This window comes from Protopterus annectens, chromosome 10.part0, assembly GCF_019279795.1.
Source record: "Protopterus annectens isolate FY-2018-M chromosome 10.part0, PAN1.0, whole genome shotgun sequence".
In the NCBI taxonomy this organism is placed as follows: Eukaryota; Metazoa; Chordata; order Ceratodontiformes; family Protopteridae; genus Protopterus; species Protopterus annectens.
This window is the reverse complement of record NC_056744.1, coordinates 414,502,556-414,526,517: the sequence shown is the minus strand read 5'-3', so window position 1 is coordinate 414,526,517 and position 23,962 is coordinate 414,502,556. Positions and strand designations below refer to the sequence as shown.

The 23,962-nt window shown below is 41.6% G+C and overlaps 1 protein-coding gene across 1 annotated transcript in view; it reads right to left on the bottom strand.

Annotated features, from left to right (window-relative positions):
- Window positions 1–23,962, bottom strand: part of PLA2G4A (phospholipase A2 group IVA) — a 1,409,517-nt gene that overhangs the window by 852,181 nt on the left and 533,374 nt on the right. Inside the window, exon 2 of the mRNA XM_044085320.1 lies at window positions 15,798–15,950. Within this exon, the coding sequence (XP_043941255.1) occupies window positions 15,798–15,830 (33 nt within the window). The 5' untranslated portion in view covers window positions 15,831–15,950. The remainder of the gene's footprint in view (window positions 1–15,797; window positions 15,951–23,962) is intronic.

Below are 23,962 nucleotides of genomic sequence, written 5' to 3'. Positions count from 1 at the left end.
CTGCAAATGGCAAGTGTGTGTGTTTGGCTGAGGGGGATTAGTGTGTGTGCAATTGTGTGCTAGGGAAATGTCCCTTTTGGCAACTAGGAGAACAGACTACAGGATGCACATTTCCCTTTCTAAACACTGATGATGTCAGCACCCTATAAGTACAGCAAGAGAAGGGAAACCTCCCACTAATGCGAACAGCACACTCTGCTAATGCGTCCGTCTCGAGTGTCATAACATAGTCAGATAGGGGTTTGAATCCTGCAAATGGCAAGTGTGTGTTTTTGGCTGAGGGGGGTTAGTGTGTGTGAGGAAAATGTCCCTTTTGGCAACTAGGTGAACAGACTACAAGATTCACATTCCCCTTTCTAAACACCTCCCAGTAATGTGAATAGCGCGCTCTGCTAATGCATCCATCTCAAGTGTCATAACATAGTTATGTATGGGTTTGAATCCTGCAAATGGCAAGTGTGTGTGTTTGGCTGAGGGGGATTAGTGTGTGTGCAATTGTGTGCGAGGGAAATGTCCCTTTTGGCAACTAGGAGAACAGACTACAGGATGCACATTTCCCTTTCTAAACACTGATGATGTCAGCAACCTATAAGTACAGCAAGAGAAGGGAAACCTCCCAGTAATGCAAATAGCACACTCTGCTAATGCGTCCGTCTCGAGTGTCATAACATAGTCAGATAGGGCTTTGAATCCTGCAAATGGCATGTGTGTGTTTTTGGTTGAGGGGGGTTAGTGTGTGTGAGGGAAATGTCCCTTTTGGCAACTAGGTGATCAGACTACAGGATGCACATTTCCCTTTCTAAACACTGTTCAGCTGAAGGCCATGGCTCTGGCACAAGTTGTCTGTTTCTATGATGCCCCTTTGGAAGATGCTTGTGTCGGCTGGAGAGTCGATTATGGTGGCCAGTTCGCAGTCATCTGCATATTTGGTCAGCCACAGTCCATCTGTGTTGGCCTGTACCTCCAATAAATATATAACAAACAAGAGAGGTCCCAGGACTGAGCCTTGTGGGACACAACTCGTAACTGGTTTGGAGTCTGGCATGGCTCCAGCAATTCTAGCCATGTGGGTTCTGTCCTTGAGCCACTGTGCAATCCATCTAGTGACATAGGGGCTTATATTTAAGCTGGTAAGCTTCTCTAGAATGCCCAAGTGGGGTATTGTTGTGAAGGCTTTTGCGAGGTCCAGGTAGGCTGTGTGAACCACCTTCCCCTCGTCAATGGCCTTGGTGACTGTTTCAAAGAAATCAACCAGGTTAAACCTGGTAGTGCTGGTGTGCTCTCAGTAGCCCTGAACCAGGCATCTGTTACTGCACAGATATAGATGTTCTCCATGCCAAGGAGAGTTTCGGGTGCATGCATCTAGAGGTTTAGACTTCTGGCGTTGGGTAGCATTACTCTTAGTTTCTTATCCCTTGTGATACCTATGAAGGTGGGTTTGTCATTTGAGCCTTGCCTAACATAGGCACTATGGGGGTAGCAAGAGCCTTTGCCAATATCTGAAAGCCCAGGGGTGACAGGTGCAGGCTGTCCCTAGCGAAGCAGGTAGTTCAACAGAAGATGAATATGTGAAGGTGTAGTGCCTGTGATTAGTTAGCAGTAGCATATATGACTGCTCACGTGGACACATGCCAGGTAAGTCATATGCACTGTGTCACAGGCAATGTACAAGTGAACAGGACAAACAGTGACATCCTGTCAAGTGGGACATGGACATACATATAGTAAGCTATGCAGATGGCACTAGGAGTCCACAGAAGCTCTATAACTATGCATTGCAGGTGTGATCAGTATTCCAGGGTAATTGCAAGCAAACATGCATGCAAACAAAGCTACAGTAAACAGGGCTGCATGTAGTCCATTGTACAACAAACAAGCTGTACCACTTCCAGTAGGTAACACTGCAAATATGCAGGCACTATGCACATGTACATGGAAATACACGGGTCAGATGGCTAGGGTCCAGTCTCAGCGCACACAAGTGTACAGACCATGTACTGTCAGGATGTACAATAACTGGATGGAAAACCATGTGCTCATACCTGCAGTAATACACATGTCAAATAACAGACACTGAGCCTTCACTCAGTGGTTCCTTACTTAGTAGGATCTATGTTACCTGGCCTGCCACCACAGTATCCCTGACATATATGGGTACTCTCTCTCCTGTGACAGTTAGTTTTGTGTGTTGGGGCTGCCTAGCATGGTATGAGACGTGAGCTTGCAGTGCTAGGGTGCTCCTGTGTGTCCTGTACCAGTCGTGTAGTACTGCACACATATCAAAATCCTCAAACATCTGCATTGCAGAGTCCAGTGTGGGCAACATGCCACTTGCAATTTACATGTCCATCATTGTGTATTACTACATTCATTACCTTATCCCCTGTGCTACCTATGTATGTAGCCTTCTGTTGAAATCATTACCACCAGTATGCCAACATGTGCAGATGATACACTATGGTACTTACCATGGGTGTAGACAACAGTACATGACAATCACACACTTACTGCATCAGGCATGCTGTGATATACCCACAATTAATTCAGCACACAGTACTGTTAACAACATGATACTATTACTACACATCTATGTGGTCACCCTGTGCATCAGCAACATGTTAACCTGTACCTGCACAGTTGTTACAGATTGCAGGAGGTGGCACAGTTTCATCATATGCACAGGGTGTGAACTTGGTATGCCTGAGTCAGCCACCGATACCACCGATTGACATGTATGTGTATGTGTGTTGGTGAGGGACAGCTGTAGAAGATGGGGCAATGTTGATGCAGTGTGTGCATGTATGCGGTAGCCCTAGGTGTTGTCAATTTGCATGTGTGTATGGATGCACACAGTTCCACCTCATGGCTGCCATATACTGGTATTTGTGGACAGCCACAGACTGTACCTGCCAGGTCATACAGATCAGTGTCTCTGGCCACGATCATGGTACCTGTGCCTTGCAGGGGTGCTACGGACCGTATCCAGTACCAACCCAGACTGGGTACTGTCATCAGAAGCAGGTGTTCGTTGACTGGACACAGATCCCTGTCAGGCCTGGCCAGAGCCACGTGCATGTGGTCTCCTGGGGTGGTCTGATGACAGCACAGACCCAGCATTGCTGGGGCTGCTGCTGGCACTATGGGGGCGGCCGCGGCCCTGTTGTTGTCCGCGACGACTGCCAGCTGCTGCTGTTGCTGGCATACGGCCACATCGACGCCTCAACTGCCAACCATCGCCCTGGCTCATGGACATGTAGTTGTGGAACCGGTCTAATATGTCCCCACAACATCTGTCTATGACATCGGTGAAATCACGGATGGCAGCCGCAATGTCACGCATACTGTCAGTCATGGCTGTGCGACATGCTGTCAGCTCCCTCAGACCATGTCTGGTGTACCGTTCCATATGCGACTGTGCCTGCATGACAGCCCGAAACATAGCTGAGGCTGTAAGACCTCTGTGGGCACGTCTGACAGGGGCAGTATGCCCATGGATGCTCCCACGAGAACCCCTGGACATCTGTCTGTGTGGTACCATCTCTGGGCCATGCCCATGGCTGCTGTGTGGGGAGGCATGTGCCACAGATACCACATTACCCTGGACAATGCCCACTGTATGCTGTCCATCACCTAGGGACATTGGTGACAAAAGGTGTATTGGCAGGATAACTGTGCGCTTTGATGGGTCGACAGCTGTGTACTGTCAATCGGCTGACCAATGGCGGACCCTGGCATACGTTCCTGTGCCATTACACAGATGTCATCATTATCAGTACCCACGGCACCTGATTCAGGTTCCCTGCTACATGACACCAGAGCAGCACCAGAACCTGTGGGAGGGAAACAGGAAACACAGTTTACAATGTCTACACATTACCAGTGATGCACACATGCACACATGCACAGGTGCACACATGTACACATGCACACATGCACAGGTGCACACATGCACAGGTGTACACATGCACAGGTGCACACATGTACACATGCACACAGTTTCACACAATTGTACAGTACTCAGTATGCGTGATATCAACACACAGACACAGACACACCTACATGCATACAAAGAGCACTACTAAGTGAGCCAAATAGTACTATTACTATCAAGACTATTACAGGAATTGTTAATACACACTCACCAGCATGGATAGGCTGCATTGCTGTTATACCAGAGGGACCTGCAGACGTGAAGAAACTAATGTCAGTGGGCATAACTGTGCCATTGTTACTGAGTATGATACAGGTCAGTAGTACAACAGTCGCCTTTCACAGGTCAGCTGCTAATATTGAGGATATCACACTTGCACATTAAATACTATGGTGACAGCTACAAACCAAGGACACACCTCACACATGCATTAACTACCAGTGTACACAACAGTCAACTATACATATGGCATATTACCTGCACGTTCACTGTCTTGCTGCTGCGTGAATCCAGCCTCCATCATAATGCATGTCTGCTGCTGTTGTTGTTGCTGGCGGACTGGAGCCACTACACTCATGAGTAGTCCCTCCAGTCTGGTGAGTGGGGGATGTGTAGCCACCCCAACACCTGTGGCGACCTGTTGCCTGTGGATATCCGATGCACGCTGATGGGCATGTCTGATCAAATCACTGCAGTGATGTTGTACCTGCTCATATGTCCTATTATGCGTGCCTATGTCATTTACCCGACGGACAAGGTCTTGCCACAGTGCAGCCCTCTTTTGCTGATTCTGGCTGGTGCGGGAAAAGAGTATTGCATAATCCCGCACCAGGCTCTGGTGTATCTCCTCATCCTCAGCTGTGGAGTAAGTGGGATTCCGCGGGTGGGCCATGTACCTGAGAAAGAAAATAACCTGATATCAGCAATATATGTCAGCAGAATTTGGCACACATACTACACATGCTACTTGACTGTTATGATACAACATATCTCACATATATAGCATCTGTCTGTCTATTGGTGGATACACATGTAAATGGCCAGGTATCAGTGCTCAGCCAGCAACTGTGCAACAGTACCTGGCACACTCCATACAACATACTAGCAAACCCCAGCAGTCAGAACACTGATTCAGGTCAAGAGCACCTCCTCACTCTGGGGGTTTGTATCTAGGTACTGTATGGCCTACATCATCAACTACTGTGAGCTGACCACACACTGATTGCCCTGGATATACATATCCCACCTCCACCACCAGCACAAACGACTATAGTGAATAACATTACAGATGCAAACTTTACACTTTGTAACAGTGACATGGTATCCTTTCAGCCCACTGGGCCAGTGGCAGATACAACCCACAATGCTGACCCCTACACAATTGCTTTCTACAGACATTTCCCAGAATGCATGGATCATGCAATCCCATATATGACCAAGACACTCTCCACAAAGGGACAGCATCCTGTCTGGTGGACCCCAGCCATAGAGAGATTGTATTACAGAAGATGGAAGCTACTGCAAGACAGAGCATAATTCCATAAAGGGAGGGCATGTCTGAGCAGCACTAGTAAGGATCTATTTTCCATCATACAAACATCCATGGGCAACTTTGAGAGGGAAATCAAGAGGGACACTATAGATAACCAGAAGGCCTTCTTCAGTTATATTAGCAACCTGGTCAGGATCCATCCTCTATGCCCATAGTTAGTACACAACAACAAATATTTCACTGACACCACAGATATTGACAACATTGTGGCAGACAGGTTCAGTGCAGGTGTCACCGCCCTCTCCCCAAAATAACACATAGTTATCCCAGCTGACTGTAACCTCCCTGTCATCACAGATGTCCAGGTGAGAGCCACCCTCAGGACAGCAGAATACACAACATGAATGGGACCTGATGGTATCCCCAGTTGCATGCTACATAAACTCTGACAGGAGCTAAACACACATATAGAAGTGCTATGTAACACTAGCCTGACTACAGGATATGTACCTGTACACTGGCGCACAGCAGCAGTGGTTCCACTCCACGAAGGAGGCACCTCAACATACCAATACAATACAACACAATACATTACATTACAATACAATACTATACAATATGCTATTGCCCCTGGGACTACAGCAGCGCACTGTTCTGCTACCCTGACCATTGTGACACATGTGGTGTGATGGTACCTGCTGCTGTCACACAGTTACACAGGGTGACTCATATGGCATATTACCTGTCTGACTAACATTCAGCAGGGGTATGTGTGACATGTACTCATGGAGAGTCTTGCTTCTTAACACTGTGGGGTTTATTGCAGGGTATGTCTTATCTGTGGGTAGGAACTTTTACCTCCACATGTGCACTCTATTGCAGTGGCACGGATGACACACAGCAGTCATTTAGGTTGTGGATGGTGTGAGGTGTTACTATGGTTGTTGGACATCTGTCATGGGTGTGACTTACATATGTAAATCTGGGAGTGGTAACCTCTATGTGGGTAGTATATGTGTACTCTGTGGTGTTGTCAGTCACTGTGCATTGGTAATGTGTTTGAGTGCATTGTCACAGTGTTGTACATGTCACTGTGTCCTTCTCCATATCTGTAGCTGTCATGTGAGGTCCATACCATGGCATCCATTATGTGGTGTGGAGGGGTACACCAACCTACATGTCCATAGCTGACACACCATGTTCGCTGACACATACCATGTGCAGGTATTCCAGGGATAGTGTGCCACTGTGAATATCATTGGGGCCACTATTGTACACATTTATGACCCTGTTCACCCCTGACACATGCAGTGGTGGGCAGCCAATCACATATCTGGTGGTTACTGGTGTAGGTGATTTGAAATGTGGTATGGTACTCAGGTTTTGACACTGGTGTTCACTCCATGCCTTTGTCACCAGGCACCAGTTGCAATACATCTGTACACATGTGCCTCACTCAGAATTTATATACATCTCTCTCTCTCTATATATATATATATATATATATATATATATATATATATGTATATAGATATATCTATATGTATGTATGTATATATATATATATATATATATATATATATATATATATATATATATATATATGTATATAGATATATCTATATGTATGTATGTATATATATATATATATATATATATATATGTCTGTATAGATATACACATATATATATATTGATGTACATATATTGCTATGGATGTGGAGAGGGGGGGACACAGAGGGGGTGAGAGTGACAGAGGGGGTGGGACAGGGTGTGTTGAAGGTCGTCATATACAGTCATACCTGTAGATAGTCAGATCAGTCTGTCTATGTATAGGTATCTACATATATCTATATCTGTATGTGTGCATTACATATATATGTTTGTACAATATTCTATCTACATCTGTCTATGTATTCCTACATCTCTCTCTATGTATGTATACATATAATGCATATCATATATATATATATATATATATATATATATATATATATATATATATATATATATATATATATATATATATATATATACACATACATATGTTGACATACATACGTATCCATATGATAGACAGGTATATCAACATGTTTGTCTACCATACTGTATACACACACTAACATACTGCTAAACATACATAACTGTGAAACCTACTTTGTACATGGCACTACAACCTACAATCAACCAAAATTGATAAGTGCACATAGATGCTCTCACATACAAATGTATGTACAGCCTTCACTGATAGTTGCTGTATGTCCCCTGCCCTTTACACATCTTCATATACATATGGATACAGACCAATGACACATATGGAGGGTTCACAGTATGTAGACCTTTATAGTATTACTTTACATTACCTGTGTTTGTCACAGCTGCTTGTGTTGCCGTCTGGTTCTCTGTCCTGCTGCTCCACTTCCCAGTTGTCAGCTTTCAGGTGGCTGTTGCTGAACAATTTGTTTGTGTCTGCTTAATTGCAATTTTCTCTGTCTCTGTCTGTCTCTCTCTCTCTGTCTGTCTGTCTCTCACGTACTTCTCAGGGTGCAATGAAAGTATTGCATGTGTGGACTGGGAGTACAGCATACTTTTGTAGGTATCTGAATATGCCCATGTGATGGCCTCTGCACCAATTGTTAGCCAGCATTTGCTAATTGCATGCAGCCAGTTGTGTACTGATTGCAGTTCTTACTGTGATTTCAGAACAGTGGTATAAAAAGGTATGTGAGATAGGTGTAGCCCTTTCAGATTTTAAGGGCAGGGACCATGCTGTTATGCTGTGGACAATGTTCTGTGAGTGTAAAGGTTGGTATCTCTCTCATATTTCCAGGTGTGTTGTAGATTAACATTCCTCCATTCATTTCTCCAGTTTCCTGTACTAACTGTGTATGTACACTGACACCTACAACTACTACTACTGTTAATATGTGTGTGTGTGTGTGTGTGTGTGTGTGTGTGTGTGTGTGTGTGTGTGTGTGTGTGTGTGTGTGTGTGTGTGTGTGTGTGTGTGTGTGCTTTCCTTTCACTTTTGCTTGCACTTTGTTGCTAAGGCTTCAATATTTGCCCTTTACAGTCACTACTTGTATGCCTGCTAGGTGTTCTGACTGTAGTGTGCTGCTGTAGCTTTCCAATTTTCCATGTGCATTCACACCTTGGAATGCTTGCTATATCTGCTAGGATGTTACAGCATGCAGTGTGGTCTGGCCATGGTGTGGGCCTTGACATCTATTAGGGTATTTGAGTATGCTGCTGAGCAGGCCCCAGAGACTTTCAGGTTCATCTGTTATCTGCCTCATGGAATGGTACATATCAGTGGGGTACACCCATTAAAATGTCTGGTATGCTGCAGTTGTGACTGTGGGTTAGCATGAGCATATGTATTACTACACTTTTTCTGCCATGCAAGTGGTGAATACTTTCAGGACTCCATAGTTACCATTGCATGTGTTGCACCTTTCTGCCTACTGTTTGTACATTTCACATGGAGTCTGTGGGGCATCCCTGTAGGTCATTCATTGTTGCTATGTCTAGGCTCTTAACTATTCAAATATGGTGGTGTCAGACCCATCATGTGTACAGATATTTACAGATTGTCCACATTTCTGCCTCATATTTTGGTCAATATCTCATGCACACCTTTTTCTGGCAAATCACTCTGGGCTCACATCAGATTATGGTGACAAACATTCAAGTTTCAGACGTCATACCCTTCCAAACATCCCACAAAATGCAGACCTTGTTACTCTCTGAACTGTCTGTGTTTGTTGTAACATTATTTGTAATGTGTCCCTGGTTTTGGGCCTTTGCTCCACATATTTTATTACTTGGTCCAGATGTGTTCCTGTAAGAGGTTGTGGGGTATGGGTAGTGATTATCCTGCTGTGAGTATGTGTCTGGCTTGCAAGGTGCTATAGTGACATTATTACCTACTAGCTACCAACTAGCATGGCTGTTTCTGTTCACACACTACTATTATGGAAATCCACTAGTTTTGATAGTAATTCTAAATGGCATGCCTTGTGTACTACACATCTATATTCCCTTTACATTCATTCCTACTATTACATGATATATTTATTTTAGCACAATGTTCTTGTGTAAGAGTTATGGCTTAGTGGTAAGTCATGCAGACTACTGTTTCTAAGGTCCTGGGTTCAGGACTGCTAGTGGGATTTTATTTTGCTTCTGAACTGACTACAAGACCTGTCAATCAAAGTGACTAAGGCACTTTTAAGCAGTTGTAACCGGGTTAGAGCTGGTTTGTGCGGAGCTCACGCATGCGCACTGGCGGTTAGCTCTGCGCACACAAGCGCACACCCGCTTACAACCGCTTAAATGTGCTTACTCTTACAAGACACCGCTATTTTCTTTGAAAGAAAAGAAAATGGGGAGACAGGAAAGTGGTGAAAAAGGGGTCACAAAGAGGGTAAGACAGCAGGGAAACAAGCTTGGGATGTGCAGGAGGGATGTAGGTAAGGCCCATAGCTGTCCATTTCTTCATCAGCAACAGCTGTGCATATGTATGTAATTTGGTGTGACATTTGAAACCTTCCACCCCTGAGAGAGGTGTCAGGACAACAATAATACTTGTTGTACAGCCAATTGTAATTGATAGATTCCATGTCCAGCAGACATGTGTGCGGAATGGGCAGCTATGTATGGGGCGTAATTTTTTTGTGTGTACGAGTGCCCTTTTTTTTTTTTTTTTTTCAGGTGAGAGTGGTATTTCAGGTGAAGGAAGTCAGTACAGCTGGGGAGGTAGGTTGGGTAGGTAAACAAACAAGACGCATACAGGGGCGGTGTATGACACATGTGGGGGGGTTACACAATTGACGGGGACGGAAGTTTGGATATCCAGAGCCCATGAGCCCACAGATGGCAACAGTGGAACTGATATCCCCACCCATAGGCAGTTGCCACTGTTCCTTCACTGCCCAGGATGGGGCTGTGCTGGGAGCTGTGTAGGTGGGGCAAAAGGCATGCCCGTTAGTTGCGCCACCCGTGCCTCGAGCTGGCGTAGGGGCTCGAGAACAGAGTCCCGAATCTCCCTACGCACCACAGTCCGGAAGCTACGGAGGGTGAGTGGTGGTTCTCCTCTGGCCACACTTGCAGAGGGGGGGTGAGCCCCATCCCCTGCAGCGCTTCCACCCGTAACTGGCACAGGGCCACCGGAGGAGGGTCTGGACTCGGCACTAGTGCCAGGTGCACTCGCCAGCTGAGGTGGGAGAGGTGGGTCCGCTGGAACCCGCCTTCCCTGTCATCCTATGTTTTGCATTATGTCATGACAGTTTGGGTTAGTGACATATAATACCATTCACAATTAGTTGTAACAGCATGCATTAGTATTCCCATTAACCAAACACCCAGATATTCACACCATTGAACAGCGTGCATAACACATGCATAATTTGAACAGAAATACACAGTCCAACAACATGCAGGGTTAATTGATGGCAACAGGCCATCAGGTGTGGATGTATGAACAGGGCAGATGCATCAACGGACATGCAAATATATATGACCCAACAGGACAAACGCCCAGGGGTGTTAATTGTGATTGCACATACCATTTTCACGTGGAATGGCTTATATGTGGTTATAGGGTGGGGTAAAGAAAGTAATATTAACACCTTCGAATAACAATACATATGCTGTACATTTCTAATAGCTACAGTTATATACACACTACTGTTCTGACTGCAGTTTCCTATATGATAACTATTTCAACTTGGTGATAGGACTGTTACTGCAACATCAATATACATGTTATGGTTCTTCATACACATTCATATCTAGCTTTGTTCAGCTACATCATCCTGCTACATTTGCTTCATATAGCTGTAGACAAGTGTGGATGTTTGGTATATCAGACAATCATCCTATCTGCATATTGCAGACTGAGAGCAACATATCCAGATTTTGGGATACACATTCCAGATGCAGCAACACTTTGAACAGATTTCGCTGTTGGTTTTGAATCTCACATGCATTTCATTCTGTCTTGACTGCAGTATACTTTATTCAGGGGTTATTACTACTGTATTGCTGGATTCATGACACTTTCTCACACTCTCTCACTTGCTTTCATTTTACTATTCAGGATGGTACTTACTTTTAGGCTTTATTGACATATTTTACCTGTAGTTATTACAATCCTTTCCAGCAGTCTCACTTCTGTCATGTTTCAGTATTTTCACAGGGATATATTTCACACATGTGATTTCATCATCTTCTGCAGCTATACATTTCAGCCTGCTGCAGGTTGTGTACTATTTTCTTACAGGTAGGGCATTTTTATTTCAGAATATATGTCAGACAGTTTCATTTTTCGGTTTAACTTGCAGGCTGAAACACACTTTTGTAATCAAGCAATACTTGCAGACACTTTCACACTGTCACTTGCAGATTTTATTTCTTACTGACTACACTGCACTCTTTTGCTGACTGTCATACTTTTATATTTCTTTACAGTTACTGGTAGTGGATTACTGACCTGCCTGGTGGCGCAACCGCACCAGCCTATCACCATAGGCTCTGTGGTTCACAGAACGGACACCTGCAGCTATAATATAAATGAAGTAACATTGGAATACACATCTCCATAATATCAGCTAGTTTAATTTCTTACATACATAATTAAATGTTACTTACTCAGTAGTGGGGCGTTGGGTGTTTGCCGGGCCTCCTGGATCCAAAGGTTCACTTGGTCCTGCTTGCGTCTCTTCAGGTCCGCATGGTGGTGACGGACCTGCTCACCAGTCCTTGGAATCTCTGTGGCACTGGTGAGATCATGAGCCAACCGGTCCCACGCCTCGGCCCTGTATGCTCCCCAGAGGACCTGGCCCTGCATGAGTTGGGCCTCATGATTATGGACTAGGAGCCAGACCATGTACCTGGACTCCTCAACACCCCACCTCTGTGCTCAAAGCAACTACCCTCTCCTACTCCTGTCATTCTGCCTGCAGGTCAGTTCTACAATCGTTTATGCTGTGTATTCCCACCTATGGGGCTTATATAGTCCGTTTTTCCTGCACATATCTGTGATTGGCCATTTTGGAATTGTATCAACTTCAGTAAACCTGCATTGTCATGCTCCAGTTTGTATTCATTCCTATATATTAGCTATTATTGCATTTCTAGGTACTGCTGTCATGGCTTAGTGGTTTGGTACCTTGACTATGGTGTATAGTATCCTGGGTTCGAATCTGGCCACTGCTTTTTATTTTTCATGACTGTCTAGACATGCTGAGGGGTGTGTTAGTGTAAAGGCAGTTTTGATACAGGTTGCTCACCGTTGCCCGTCAGTTAGCTTGTTTGCATGGTGCGCAGCTCCGCGCAAACGGGGTACGCTGGTTTAAGCCTCATTTGGCTATTGGCACGCATATTACGCTCAGCACAGCTAGGGGCACATAGATTCAGCGTGTTAAACCACTGCTCAGCTACGGGCACTCATTTTGCACCAGTAAACCACTGCTCATCTACGGGCAGATGCACTCACTCTGTTAAACTATAGCTCAGCTATGAGCACATTTGGCATTTTTTATTCTTTTGTTACCTCACATATCTTCAATATAAATGGGCTATTTCATTACATTTTACATAAATTGTGGTTTTATGTGTACATATTTGTCAGGGACTTGTTTCCTGCTTATTTTGAAAAAAAAATAATTGGTGTTGTGGGGGCTCTAACCATGAATGGCTGCTCTTCAGCCAACATCTCTACTGCTACGCTATTGCTTCCTGGCTTATTTTGCATATTTAGTTCTTATATGCTTTCCCACTGATTGCTAACTGTAGCTGTGCTACGGGCACGCCCGCGCAAATGAGCGCACTCACGGTTAAACATCTTTACAATTTAAAAAAATATATATAACATGTTCATTTATATATTTTATGTTCATAGTCTGTGGGGGCATGTGTTGTGTTGTGTTTATTCACATTTCCGTGGACTCCGTTGTGGGTGTTTACTTTGGGCAGTTTTACACTTCTGGGGGCGTGTCCGCTTGCAGGGCTCGGCCTACGGACACGCCCCCTACTGTCTTACACGGACCGTGTTAGACTTAGGTGTGATTCAGCATGCTCTCATGAATATGCAAAGCATGCTGACATCACTCCGTTTAACTGCAGCCTCCGTGTAAGAGCTCTTACACGGAGGCTTCGTGAATCCTTGCCTATATCTAAATATATAAACAATATCTAAATTGCACAGTTCCCAAAACATTCAGAACCACATCAGAAAAATAACCTTCAATTTCCCTAGGAATACCAGGATATATTATGTGTTTTTAATTTACTAACTTTCCCAGCATTAAAACTCCTTTGTATCTAAACATTTACAGTATTAAAACACAATCTAAAAGCAAGAGAATAAATATTGCAGTACAATACAATATTACTGGTACATCCACATTCAGGCAAACTACCTAGGAAAATAGAATAACTATGGTAACTTTATGTTACTTCTACCATAATACTTAAATGACACATTTTAATCACTACATTAATATACAGTTTAAATCCTACCTGAATGAATTCACATTCCCTTTTACAGAAATAAAGTTAAAACATACATTAAAAGTCCAAGAAGCCTCGTTTTACATTCCCAGTAGGTTCCCCTTCTTCCACAGTGCTCTATCTACTTCCTGGTCATGAAATCCTGTCTTCGAATTCGCGAAGGGAGAACCATTACGCAGATGGACTTCCGGATGACATAATAGTTTTTATGTTGGAAAGAAACCTTAGAAGGAGGGTATATGAGCATATGTATGACATTTTAAAAGGAAAGGAAACCAGTGCACTTTTTAAGCATTCTAAGGAATGCTCAAATTTTTGTTTTAAATTTATTATTATAGAACAGGTGATATCTGATGCTCATGGAAGGAATTGGGAAGCCAGATTAGAATACAAGGAATTGCTCTGGCAAATCAAGCTGGATTCAGGCAACCCCCCCGGGCTTAAATGCTTATATCAGTATTAGTAGTGTTCTTAGGCTGAAGTCAGCGAAGCTATAGAGCTTGTTTCACATAATACAAAATATAAATAGATATTAATTTCTATGTAATAATTTATGTTATTTAAGTGTACTGTCGGCATGAAATTTTATAGGTTTTTATATTAATATATTAAAGTGACATGTTTAATGTACTGTAAAAAAAAGGTAATGATTGTTTTTAATGACTGTTTTTAAAAGTGGGAGGGGAATGGCTCATTGATGCTTTTTTCTATTGGTTGCATGCATGTTGCTTTTTTCTGTTGGTTACATGCATGTTGCTGGTTATATTTAAACAACTGTTCAAGCATTATTTGTTCTGATGAAGCCTAACAGCGTTAGGTGAAAGCACTTCGTTTGATACTGAATTTTATACTGTGTTGGGTCGAACTGACCATTTCTGTATTAAAGTTACTGCTGTTGCTAGCTGTGGAGTTTTGGTTTTCTAAGTTGTTTTCTTGGAGGTTCGCTACTCAGTCATTCAGAATACATAATCATTTCTTCCTACCCAGCCTAACAGCACCCGTTTTAGCTCCCCATCTTTTCTTACCTGTTTAAAAGGGAGAAAAAACACAGCATGTCATACCTCATTGTTTAATTGCCAAGATGTATAAAAGAATAAAAATACAGAACAAAACAGAATATTAAAATGAGCATGACACTACTACATTACTTACTATAACACACAGATATGGATCTGTAGCAGTTGGTTTCTATTCGGATAACGTGATAACAAGAGCTGGGTAACTGATCTACACTGGGAGGTGCTAGGACTAATGCCACATTGTTGCTATTTCAGTAGCAGCTAGGGGAGAGCAAATAAGTTCCTAGGTTTTCTATGAAGTGGTGTGAATAACTTAGATGGAGTCATGACTTTCATATATGTTCGACGGATTGAAATGATGCACATAGTTTTACTCATTCTTTCTACTGATCATTAGGGGAGTTTTAGTAGTGGTATTGATGACACAGTTACTACTTGTGTTATCAAGGGATCTTATGAATTGCAGAACTGTCTGTGAAAAGAAACAGCTAGAGGTAGTTTTGGATTAGGAAGCTGAAAGGTGTGATCTCAATCAACTGGACAAGTACCGGAGTATACAGAACAGTAGTAATGAGAATGCCCCCTATTGGAATTATGTGAACTTCCAAGTACCAGCTAAATCTCAAACAATTCATCAGTTGTACAGAATGCATAATCATGTCTTCCTAACTAGCCTAAGAAAAGCTGGTGTAGCTCCATGTCATAGCTTACCTGTAGAAGACAGGAAAAAATACACCATATCATACCTCATTGTTTAACTGTTACCATGTAAAAAAAGAATAAAATTACAGAACTAATAGAATACAATATTAAAATGAGCATGACATGGCTACATTACTTACTATAATGCACTGATACGGATCTGTAGCGGCCATCTTCAGAAATCAACATGCAGGCTCAAACTACGAAATACACCAAGATACTTTGAGATGTTTTCTCTTTTTGCAATCACGTGTTATGAAAGTCTATGTAGCTTTAAACAGCATCTATTTTCCCTGCACAAATAAAAACGAAAAAAAAGTCAGCATTACAACACAATACAGTTAATCATTTCCCAGAAAAAAGAATGCAAATAAATTGTCAAGAAGAATTATTAAAAAAAAACATTATTCATAACTACCAATACAATAAAAGTCATAAGACTGCTCTCCTGAAAACTGTACTGCAAACATTTTCCTTGGATTATCAACAGAGTTACCATTCACAAATTTTACCTGTGGTGTAGCCTTTTTAATTTAATTATGTTTTCTTTTTTAACTCTATCAGTCTGAAGTTGTACATTATACGGGGAATGCTTTTTTGAATGTGCCAAGTCTGAAAATGCACTCTAATTGAAGGAGGTCACTGCAGGAGAAGTACCTCTTTCCCTTGAAGGATCACTGACCTTGGTGTTGATTATATAATGAAAGGGGGGTATGGAGGTCTCAGGCCTACAGGAACATATAGAAAACCCTTCCCTGTAGAGAAAAGCAGCCTTAGAATCAATCATGAATACTCAGTTTCTGCTAACATTTTGATGTCAAAGACTTAAATCTGTGCACCGGTGGTCTTGGTGACTACTGTCGCCACATTCTCACACGTTAAATACGTGTGTGTGTGTGCGTGTCTCTGTCTGTTGCACTTGGTAATTACAGACTTTGTTCTAGGGTACACAGAGAATTATACCAAGCAAAGTACTGTCTTACTGCTATTAAAATAATGTGATCAAGTGCTGAAGCATGAATACACATGACTATGTTGTAAAGTACAGGAATCCAAAGCACCACAATCAGTTTCTGCATTCACCAACGTCATGGTTCATATACAGTGAACCACATCCCTGAGGCACAGGGGGGTAAAACTTTGAATGCAATCCAGATGACTTGGGTTTGACTAGCATTGCAGGAAGTAGAAAGATCACAACAATGAGGATGGAAACATACGACCAACAGTGGCTGTAGCACTGACCTCAGCAGAAGGGTGTAGACACTGCAGGCAGTAGCTTTATGGTGAACAGCATGTGCTGCATGTAAGCTCCAGAGGTTGCCAAAAGACTACCCCTTAGGATGTCCTTGGAGCAGTGGCATCATTATAATTCAGCATCCGGCATGTGCAAGGTATTGGCAGAGAGGAAGATGACTCTCTCACTTAAAGGATGGCCTGCCAATGACAGTTTCTTACCTCAGTCAGGAAATGAGTGGGACACAGGGCTCTTGCATCAGTATGTGGGAAAAATGCATTGACAGGGTCCTTTGGGCATGACAGTCTGGAACTGATAATAAAACAAAGAGAATATGGAGAACCCAAGGATGTACATATAAGAAGACAGTACAGTTTTGAGCAAGGTGATGCAACACCAAAGTTTTACAGATAAATACTAGGCTATCAGTCTACAGCCTATTACAAGCCTAGTCAACAACCACAGCTCAGAATCAACCCTGCACCTACTATCTATATGATAAACACCTTAACCGTTATGCCAACTTCTCCCTTGCAGCTCAAAGTATAAGCCTATAGTTTACTGAGGTGCCATAAGCTGCACGTTCTCCTTACTTAACAGAGGACGAAAAGGATGGGAGGAATTTAAGAGTGCACACTCTTTGTTTAATACTGGTAAGTACTTCTTTGTCTGAGTGATCTCTGTGACTTCTCTGGCTTTTTTTCCCATCTTTGTGGGACCTGTACTGACTAGCTACTCTTTGTGGAAGAAGAGCAGCAGCCATACTGTTTCTTCTGGACTGGCTTGCATTTTGCCTATTGAGGACACTTTTGACTGGCTGTAACTGGCTTTTTCAAACCTATTTAAAGAGCATCATTGTGCAACTGGGCTTTCTATTCTACTGCTCTATGACAAGTTACACATTTCTGCACCTTAACTTATTACATCCGAGTGACGTCTCCAGGTGCATCTGCAGTTACCTCCTACTGTGCCTCTAGGCGTCAAATATTGCTTGTTCATATTTGCATTAATAATTCCAAAACCATGCTACATACAAGGTATCAGAATGTTTTATCTTGAAGCATACATGATGGCAAACACAGTTGTATTGATATTTGACCTATGTTAATGAATATTTGTCACAGTTGTAAGGTGATAACTTCATTTTTTAAAGTCTGAAGCCACGCCTATTGGGAATTAAAGGTACACACTCAAAAGAGTTGTACTGGAGAGCATGAGTAAGTCCTGAGGAAGGCAGCAGTGTCACAAAACTATATGTATCTGTGTGTGTGTGTGTGTGTGTGTGTGTGTGTGTATATATATATATATATATATATATATATATATATATATATATATATATATATATATATATATATATATATAGATATGTACATACATACATAGAGAGAGAGAGAGACAGATAAATATACACAAAAAAAAAATATATATATATATATATATATATATATATATATATATATATATATATAGATAGATAGATATAGATATAGAAAATTAAGTGATTTGGTCTCAGTGAAATGAAAGTCGGTCAAATGAGGTTTAGATGATGTCTATTAGCCCTATATATATATGTATATATATATATATATATATATATATATATATATATATATGGTTCTACCTGACATAATCGAAACCCCAGAACACCGACAACGAAATTACTGACACCACATAACAGACAGTGCAAAAACACGAAACCTCACATGCCCGACAATGAAATAACCGACAGTACACAAACACGAAACCTCATACACTGCACACACCACAATAACAACAATCAACAAACAAAACACATCCCCTGTCCAAAAACCACACACACAACACAAGCACACCAAAATCCCTACAAACCCACACTAAACCACACATACACAACTATCTACAACCCTAACCCAAACCCTAACCCTAAGGTCCGTCATTATCGCATACTCAACTAACCCGCGCCCTAACCCTAACTCACTTAACCCGCCCCTAACCCAAACACTATCACTACCACACACTTACCTAACCTGCGCCCTAACCCTAACTCACTTAACCCACCCCTAACGCAAAGACTATCACTACCGCACACTTACCTAACCCAGTCCCTAACCCTAACTCACTTAACCCACCCCTATCCCCACAGACCGTCAGTATCCACACTTACCTTACTCGCACCCTAACGTCCGTCACTACCATATACTTACACAGCCTTTTCCCATGTCGGCATCCTCGGCGTCGGTGTTTTCATCCATCGCGTCGGTCTTCTGCATTGTCGATCTTCTGGCGCTCGCGATTCGCTTGTCGGTGTTTTCCGCTGTCGATGATGTCAGGTAGACCCATATATATATATATATATATATATATATATATATATAGGGACATAGGATTCTGAAATGGTTTGACAGAGTATGGCAAAGCTGAAGACAACAATGGCATTTATCCTGGAGATATACTCTGGCAGATCCATTTATTTAATAGGTAGCGTTTTAAATGAGTTTGGATTCAGAAAGTATTCAATGGTAGTGGGGTTGTGATCTACACTATTTGAAAATAGAGAGTGTGGCCAATAGTATTAAATGATTTGTGATTTTTGTATCAAGCTAAAACTTCTGTTGGGGGCATAGTGCTGTATTAAGTTATTATGGGTGAGATCTTGGTGATAATATACTTCTAACCAGTTTTTTTTTTTTTTTTAGCAATTCACTTCTGAATCTATAGAGATACTTTCACACAAAAACACTAACTGTTAGGTTTCTACTTTGGAAGGTAAGGAAGCAATTGATTAGCCCTACAAGTTAAAAGGAAACTCAAGTAACATGGGAATTACCTGGTCTAAGCCTCTGATGATAATTATTCAGTCTGAGGTGTTTAAAAAGTGGGGTAGGAACAGCAAGCTCCATAGTGATTACCAGTCAAAGAAAACTGTTTCCTGAGATGTATATGTTTCCTGATTAACTTCTTCCAGTCAAATATCACAATCCTGAATTTCAGAAAACTTCATAATCTGGAAGCCCAAAATCCTGAATCCCAAAAGACTGAAAACACACAGGATACATATACTGACTATAGAGAAAACAAACAAACCAGATTACATTCCACCAAATATAAGCAGGGGGCCAAGCCCCCCTACACCCCCTGCTACTTAAATATATCAACTTGAAGACTGCACTTCAGTACACTATCATGAGCTACATTGTAGTATAGCAAGTTAAAAGGGAATGTCACTAAGGTTACAACAGGCAGTCATGAATACGTGATGGTATGTTTGCCATTTTTTCTGTAGAGTGTAATCTTGAAGTTTATATATTTAATTAGTAGGGGGTGTGGGGGTGCATGGGGGCTTGCCCCCCTGCCCATACTTGGTGAAAAGTGCTATCCTTTGTCTTGTATGCGTTTCTCTGTGTCCCTGTACTGGAATATTGTCATTCTTTGAGTCCTGCATTTTCAGTATTTTGTGATTCAGGATTTTGAGCTTTCAGGATTATGAAGATCAGGATTGTGATATTTCAGGATTCTGAAGTGAAACCACACATACACACACACACACACACACACACACACACACACACACACACACACACACACACACAGGCATATACCTGCAAAACTAAACAATTCACATTTACATAAATGCATACAAAGAATTTACTAACAATCAACCTGCCACCATATCCCTGTAAAGTGAGGGGAGACTGAACAATCTAAACAAGGAAGAACATGCAATCTTCACAAGAAATCCAAAAAAACAGCAGGATCAGAATGCCCCAACACACTCGAAGCCGGAATATCAATGTACACAGTTTATTGACATAAAAATCACATAAAAATGCTCAAATGCTAGAGTGGTTAAGCGCTTTCATCTGTCTCCACACAGATTTCATCAGAACCAATGAAGCTCCTGCATTCCATTCATTTTATAACGTTTTTGGCGCCAAAAATCTTAAATCAGCAATGTTCATTTAAATACATAAATTAATATACTTATTGTATACAATATTTAAAACAATCTTGTCCACTAATGGTATGTTAGAACTACAACATACCAATACAACATTAAAAATTTTTTTTTTTTTTTTTTACATATAGTGTCTGAAGTAAAACTACTACTTGCTTCTAAAAACTGTCTGAAAGACTGTTAAATACCTAATACCTCTACTCAAAATATGAATATCATACAGTATTTTTTCTCATACAGTATTTTTTCTCTATACTATACTGTATGATATTCATATTTTGAGTAGAGGTATTAGGTATTTAACAGTCTTTCAGACAGTTTTTAGAAGCAAGTAGTAGTTTTACTTCAGACACTATATGTAAAAAAAAAAAAAAAAAAAATTTTTAATGTTGTATTGGTATGTTGTAGTTCTAACATACCATTAGTGGACAAGATTGTTTTAAATATAGTATACAATAAGTATATTAATTTATGTATTTAAATGAACATTGCTGATTTAAGATTTTTGGCGCCAAAAACGTTATAAAATGAATGGAATGCAGGAGCTTCATTGGTTCTGATGAAATCTGTGTGGAGACAGATGAAAGCGCTTAACCACTCTAGCATTTGAGCATTTTTATGTGATTTTTATGTCAATAAACTGTGTACATTGATATTCCGGCTTCGAGTGTGTTGGGGCATTCTGATCCTGCTGTTTTTTTGGATTATCGGTTGTTTTGTGCTACATTTCTATCTTCACAAGAAAGACACCCCACCTGAAAACTGAACTGCAGAGACCTAATCCTAACTAAGAGGCAGCCATGATAACTGGTACAGCACGGCTGCTGTGTGACCCATATCAGATGTAGCCTAATTTTCAGGATCTGCACCTATACCCAGGGGCGGCCCATGCTATCGGGCTGCTGGACTGCAGCCCCCTCAAATCAAAAAGAAAATAAAAAATAGAAAAAAAAAGTTTTTAAAATTTCGCGGACTTCGCGCATACGCAGTAGTCCCGACTACTGTGCGTCTATGCGCATGCTCCTGGCAGTCCAGCAGTCCCCATAGGGGGACACAAGGAGACGTCTGTGCACATTTAACGTGCACAGACTCTCTGGGAGAATATGTCGGGGCCGGACTGCAAGAGCAGCAGTCATGATTTAGGGAAAGTCTCACCGATCTCGGGAAGCAGTTTTTGGATGCAGCAGGGATCTCGCGGGTCTTGGGAGTATTGCGCGGGCTGGATGGATAGTATGGAGAACGGACAGGTAAGTGTATTGATGGAATATTTGGTGTGTGCTTGTATTTACTGTCTGAAATGTGTGGTGCTTGGTGCATACAGTGTATGTGTGTGTGTGTGTGTGTGGGGTGGGGGTATCACACGAATACAAAAGTGTAACCATTCACCGCTCACAGCCCAAAAAGACAGTGAGGAGTCCTGTGCTGCAGTGTAATGTAGTACGTAGCAGCTCTGGAAATGGAGACAATATCATGAGGGCAATTCTCCAAAGAAAAAAAGAAGTGCAAACTCAGTTTTTTTTCTGGTATTCTAAATGCTCCATCTAAAGCTGAGCTATATGCTCAACCAGGAAAGCAAAATATTTCATGATGTTAAAGGTGCTGATGAGAATGGGACAAAGGTCACTCCTAGCATACATTAATGTATTCATCTACAGCTGGTGTGTCAGCAGTTTGCACATTAAGGAGTTGCCCTTTAAGTAAAGCACTAGCTCAGCTAGGAGAGAATGACTTTTCACATTTGTAAGACATGTCAATTATAACAAGTGCTAATGTTAACTCCTTACGTTTGCTGGTTTTGCTTGGAAGCGAATATTTGCTGGTTTTGCTTGGAAGCTAATTTTTTTTGCAACATCCAACCTTATAGAGTGTGCTTCATGTTTCATTTGCAGAAATGGTCAGCATTGCAAGTTGTTACTTCTTTTAGAACTGTTAAATGTGTGCTGTGATGGATTTTTCACAGCAAAACACAATTCTTTTAGAGAAGTAAAAAAAGTTACTGCATCCTATTTATGTGTGTGTTTATTTATTATGTTTTGTTAACCACAACTGTCAAATCACATTTTCATTAGAATCCTGGGGAGAAAGCTCCTGACAAACAATACATGACAGTTAAAGAACAGCAATGACATAGAAGGTACATAAAATAGGCAAAGGCTATATACACTATTAGTTAAAGTAAAACGACAGAAATTCCTACAAGTCACATATTAATATTGTATAATACATAGTAATAAAATGTGTTAATATATTGATAGAAATAATTGCCACATTTTGATATGGTTTTACTTGGACATGCAAAAAAATGAATAACTACTTGTGAAAAATAGCCGGAGTCTATTAGGGCTGACTGCAAGATCATGCAACCTACTACACCACTAACAAAATCACCTGTGTGAAAATGCCCCAGGTGCTCATGGTGGTGTGGTAGGGAATACCTCAGGCTTGAACCCTGTACCCTGTATGCAGGTGTTAAAGACTTGAGTTCCCTACCCACCACCATTTGTAAAAATTGCAGATTTTGCCTCATATTTGATCTGATCTGTTCCTCATAATATCTGTGGTTTGTAAATGTTTTACTGCTTGATATTTGATGGTGTAGTAGTAGCATTGTTGCCTCACAGCTGCAGGTTCTCAGGTTTGATTCTTGGCTGGGGTTCCTTCTTTGTGGGGTCTGTCTCTTCTCCCTGTGTTTGTGTGGGTTTGCTTTTGTGTCCTCCCATGTTACAAAGACATGTCTGCATTATTTCTTCCTGGGCCTCTGCTGAAAATTGTTTTTATGTTCCAAGTCAGACTGTCCTGATTAACAAATGTTAAATAAAATTGACAGGCATTTGAATTTCAGACTTCAGGTTTCTGAATGTTTAATTCCTTGCATAATTGATGGTGCAGTGGTAGTATTGTTGCCTCACAGCTATAGGTTTTCTGGTTTGATTCTTGGTTGGGGTGGCTTCTGTGTGGAGTCTGCATCTCCTCCCTGTGTTTGTGTGGATTTGTTCTGGTGCCCTACCATTTTACAAAGACGTGTCTGCAGTTTTAATCCCTGCGTCTCTGCTGAAAATTGTTTTTGTTCTGTCCGCAGTAAAATTGACCGGCATTTGAATTTCAAACTTCATGTTCTTCAGAATACATAG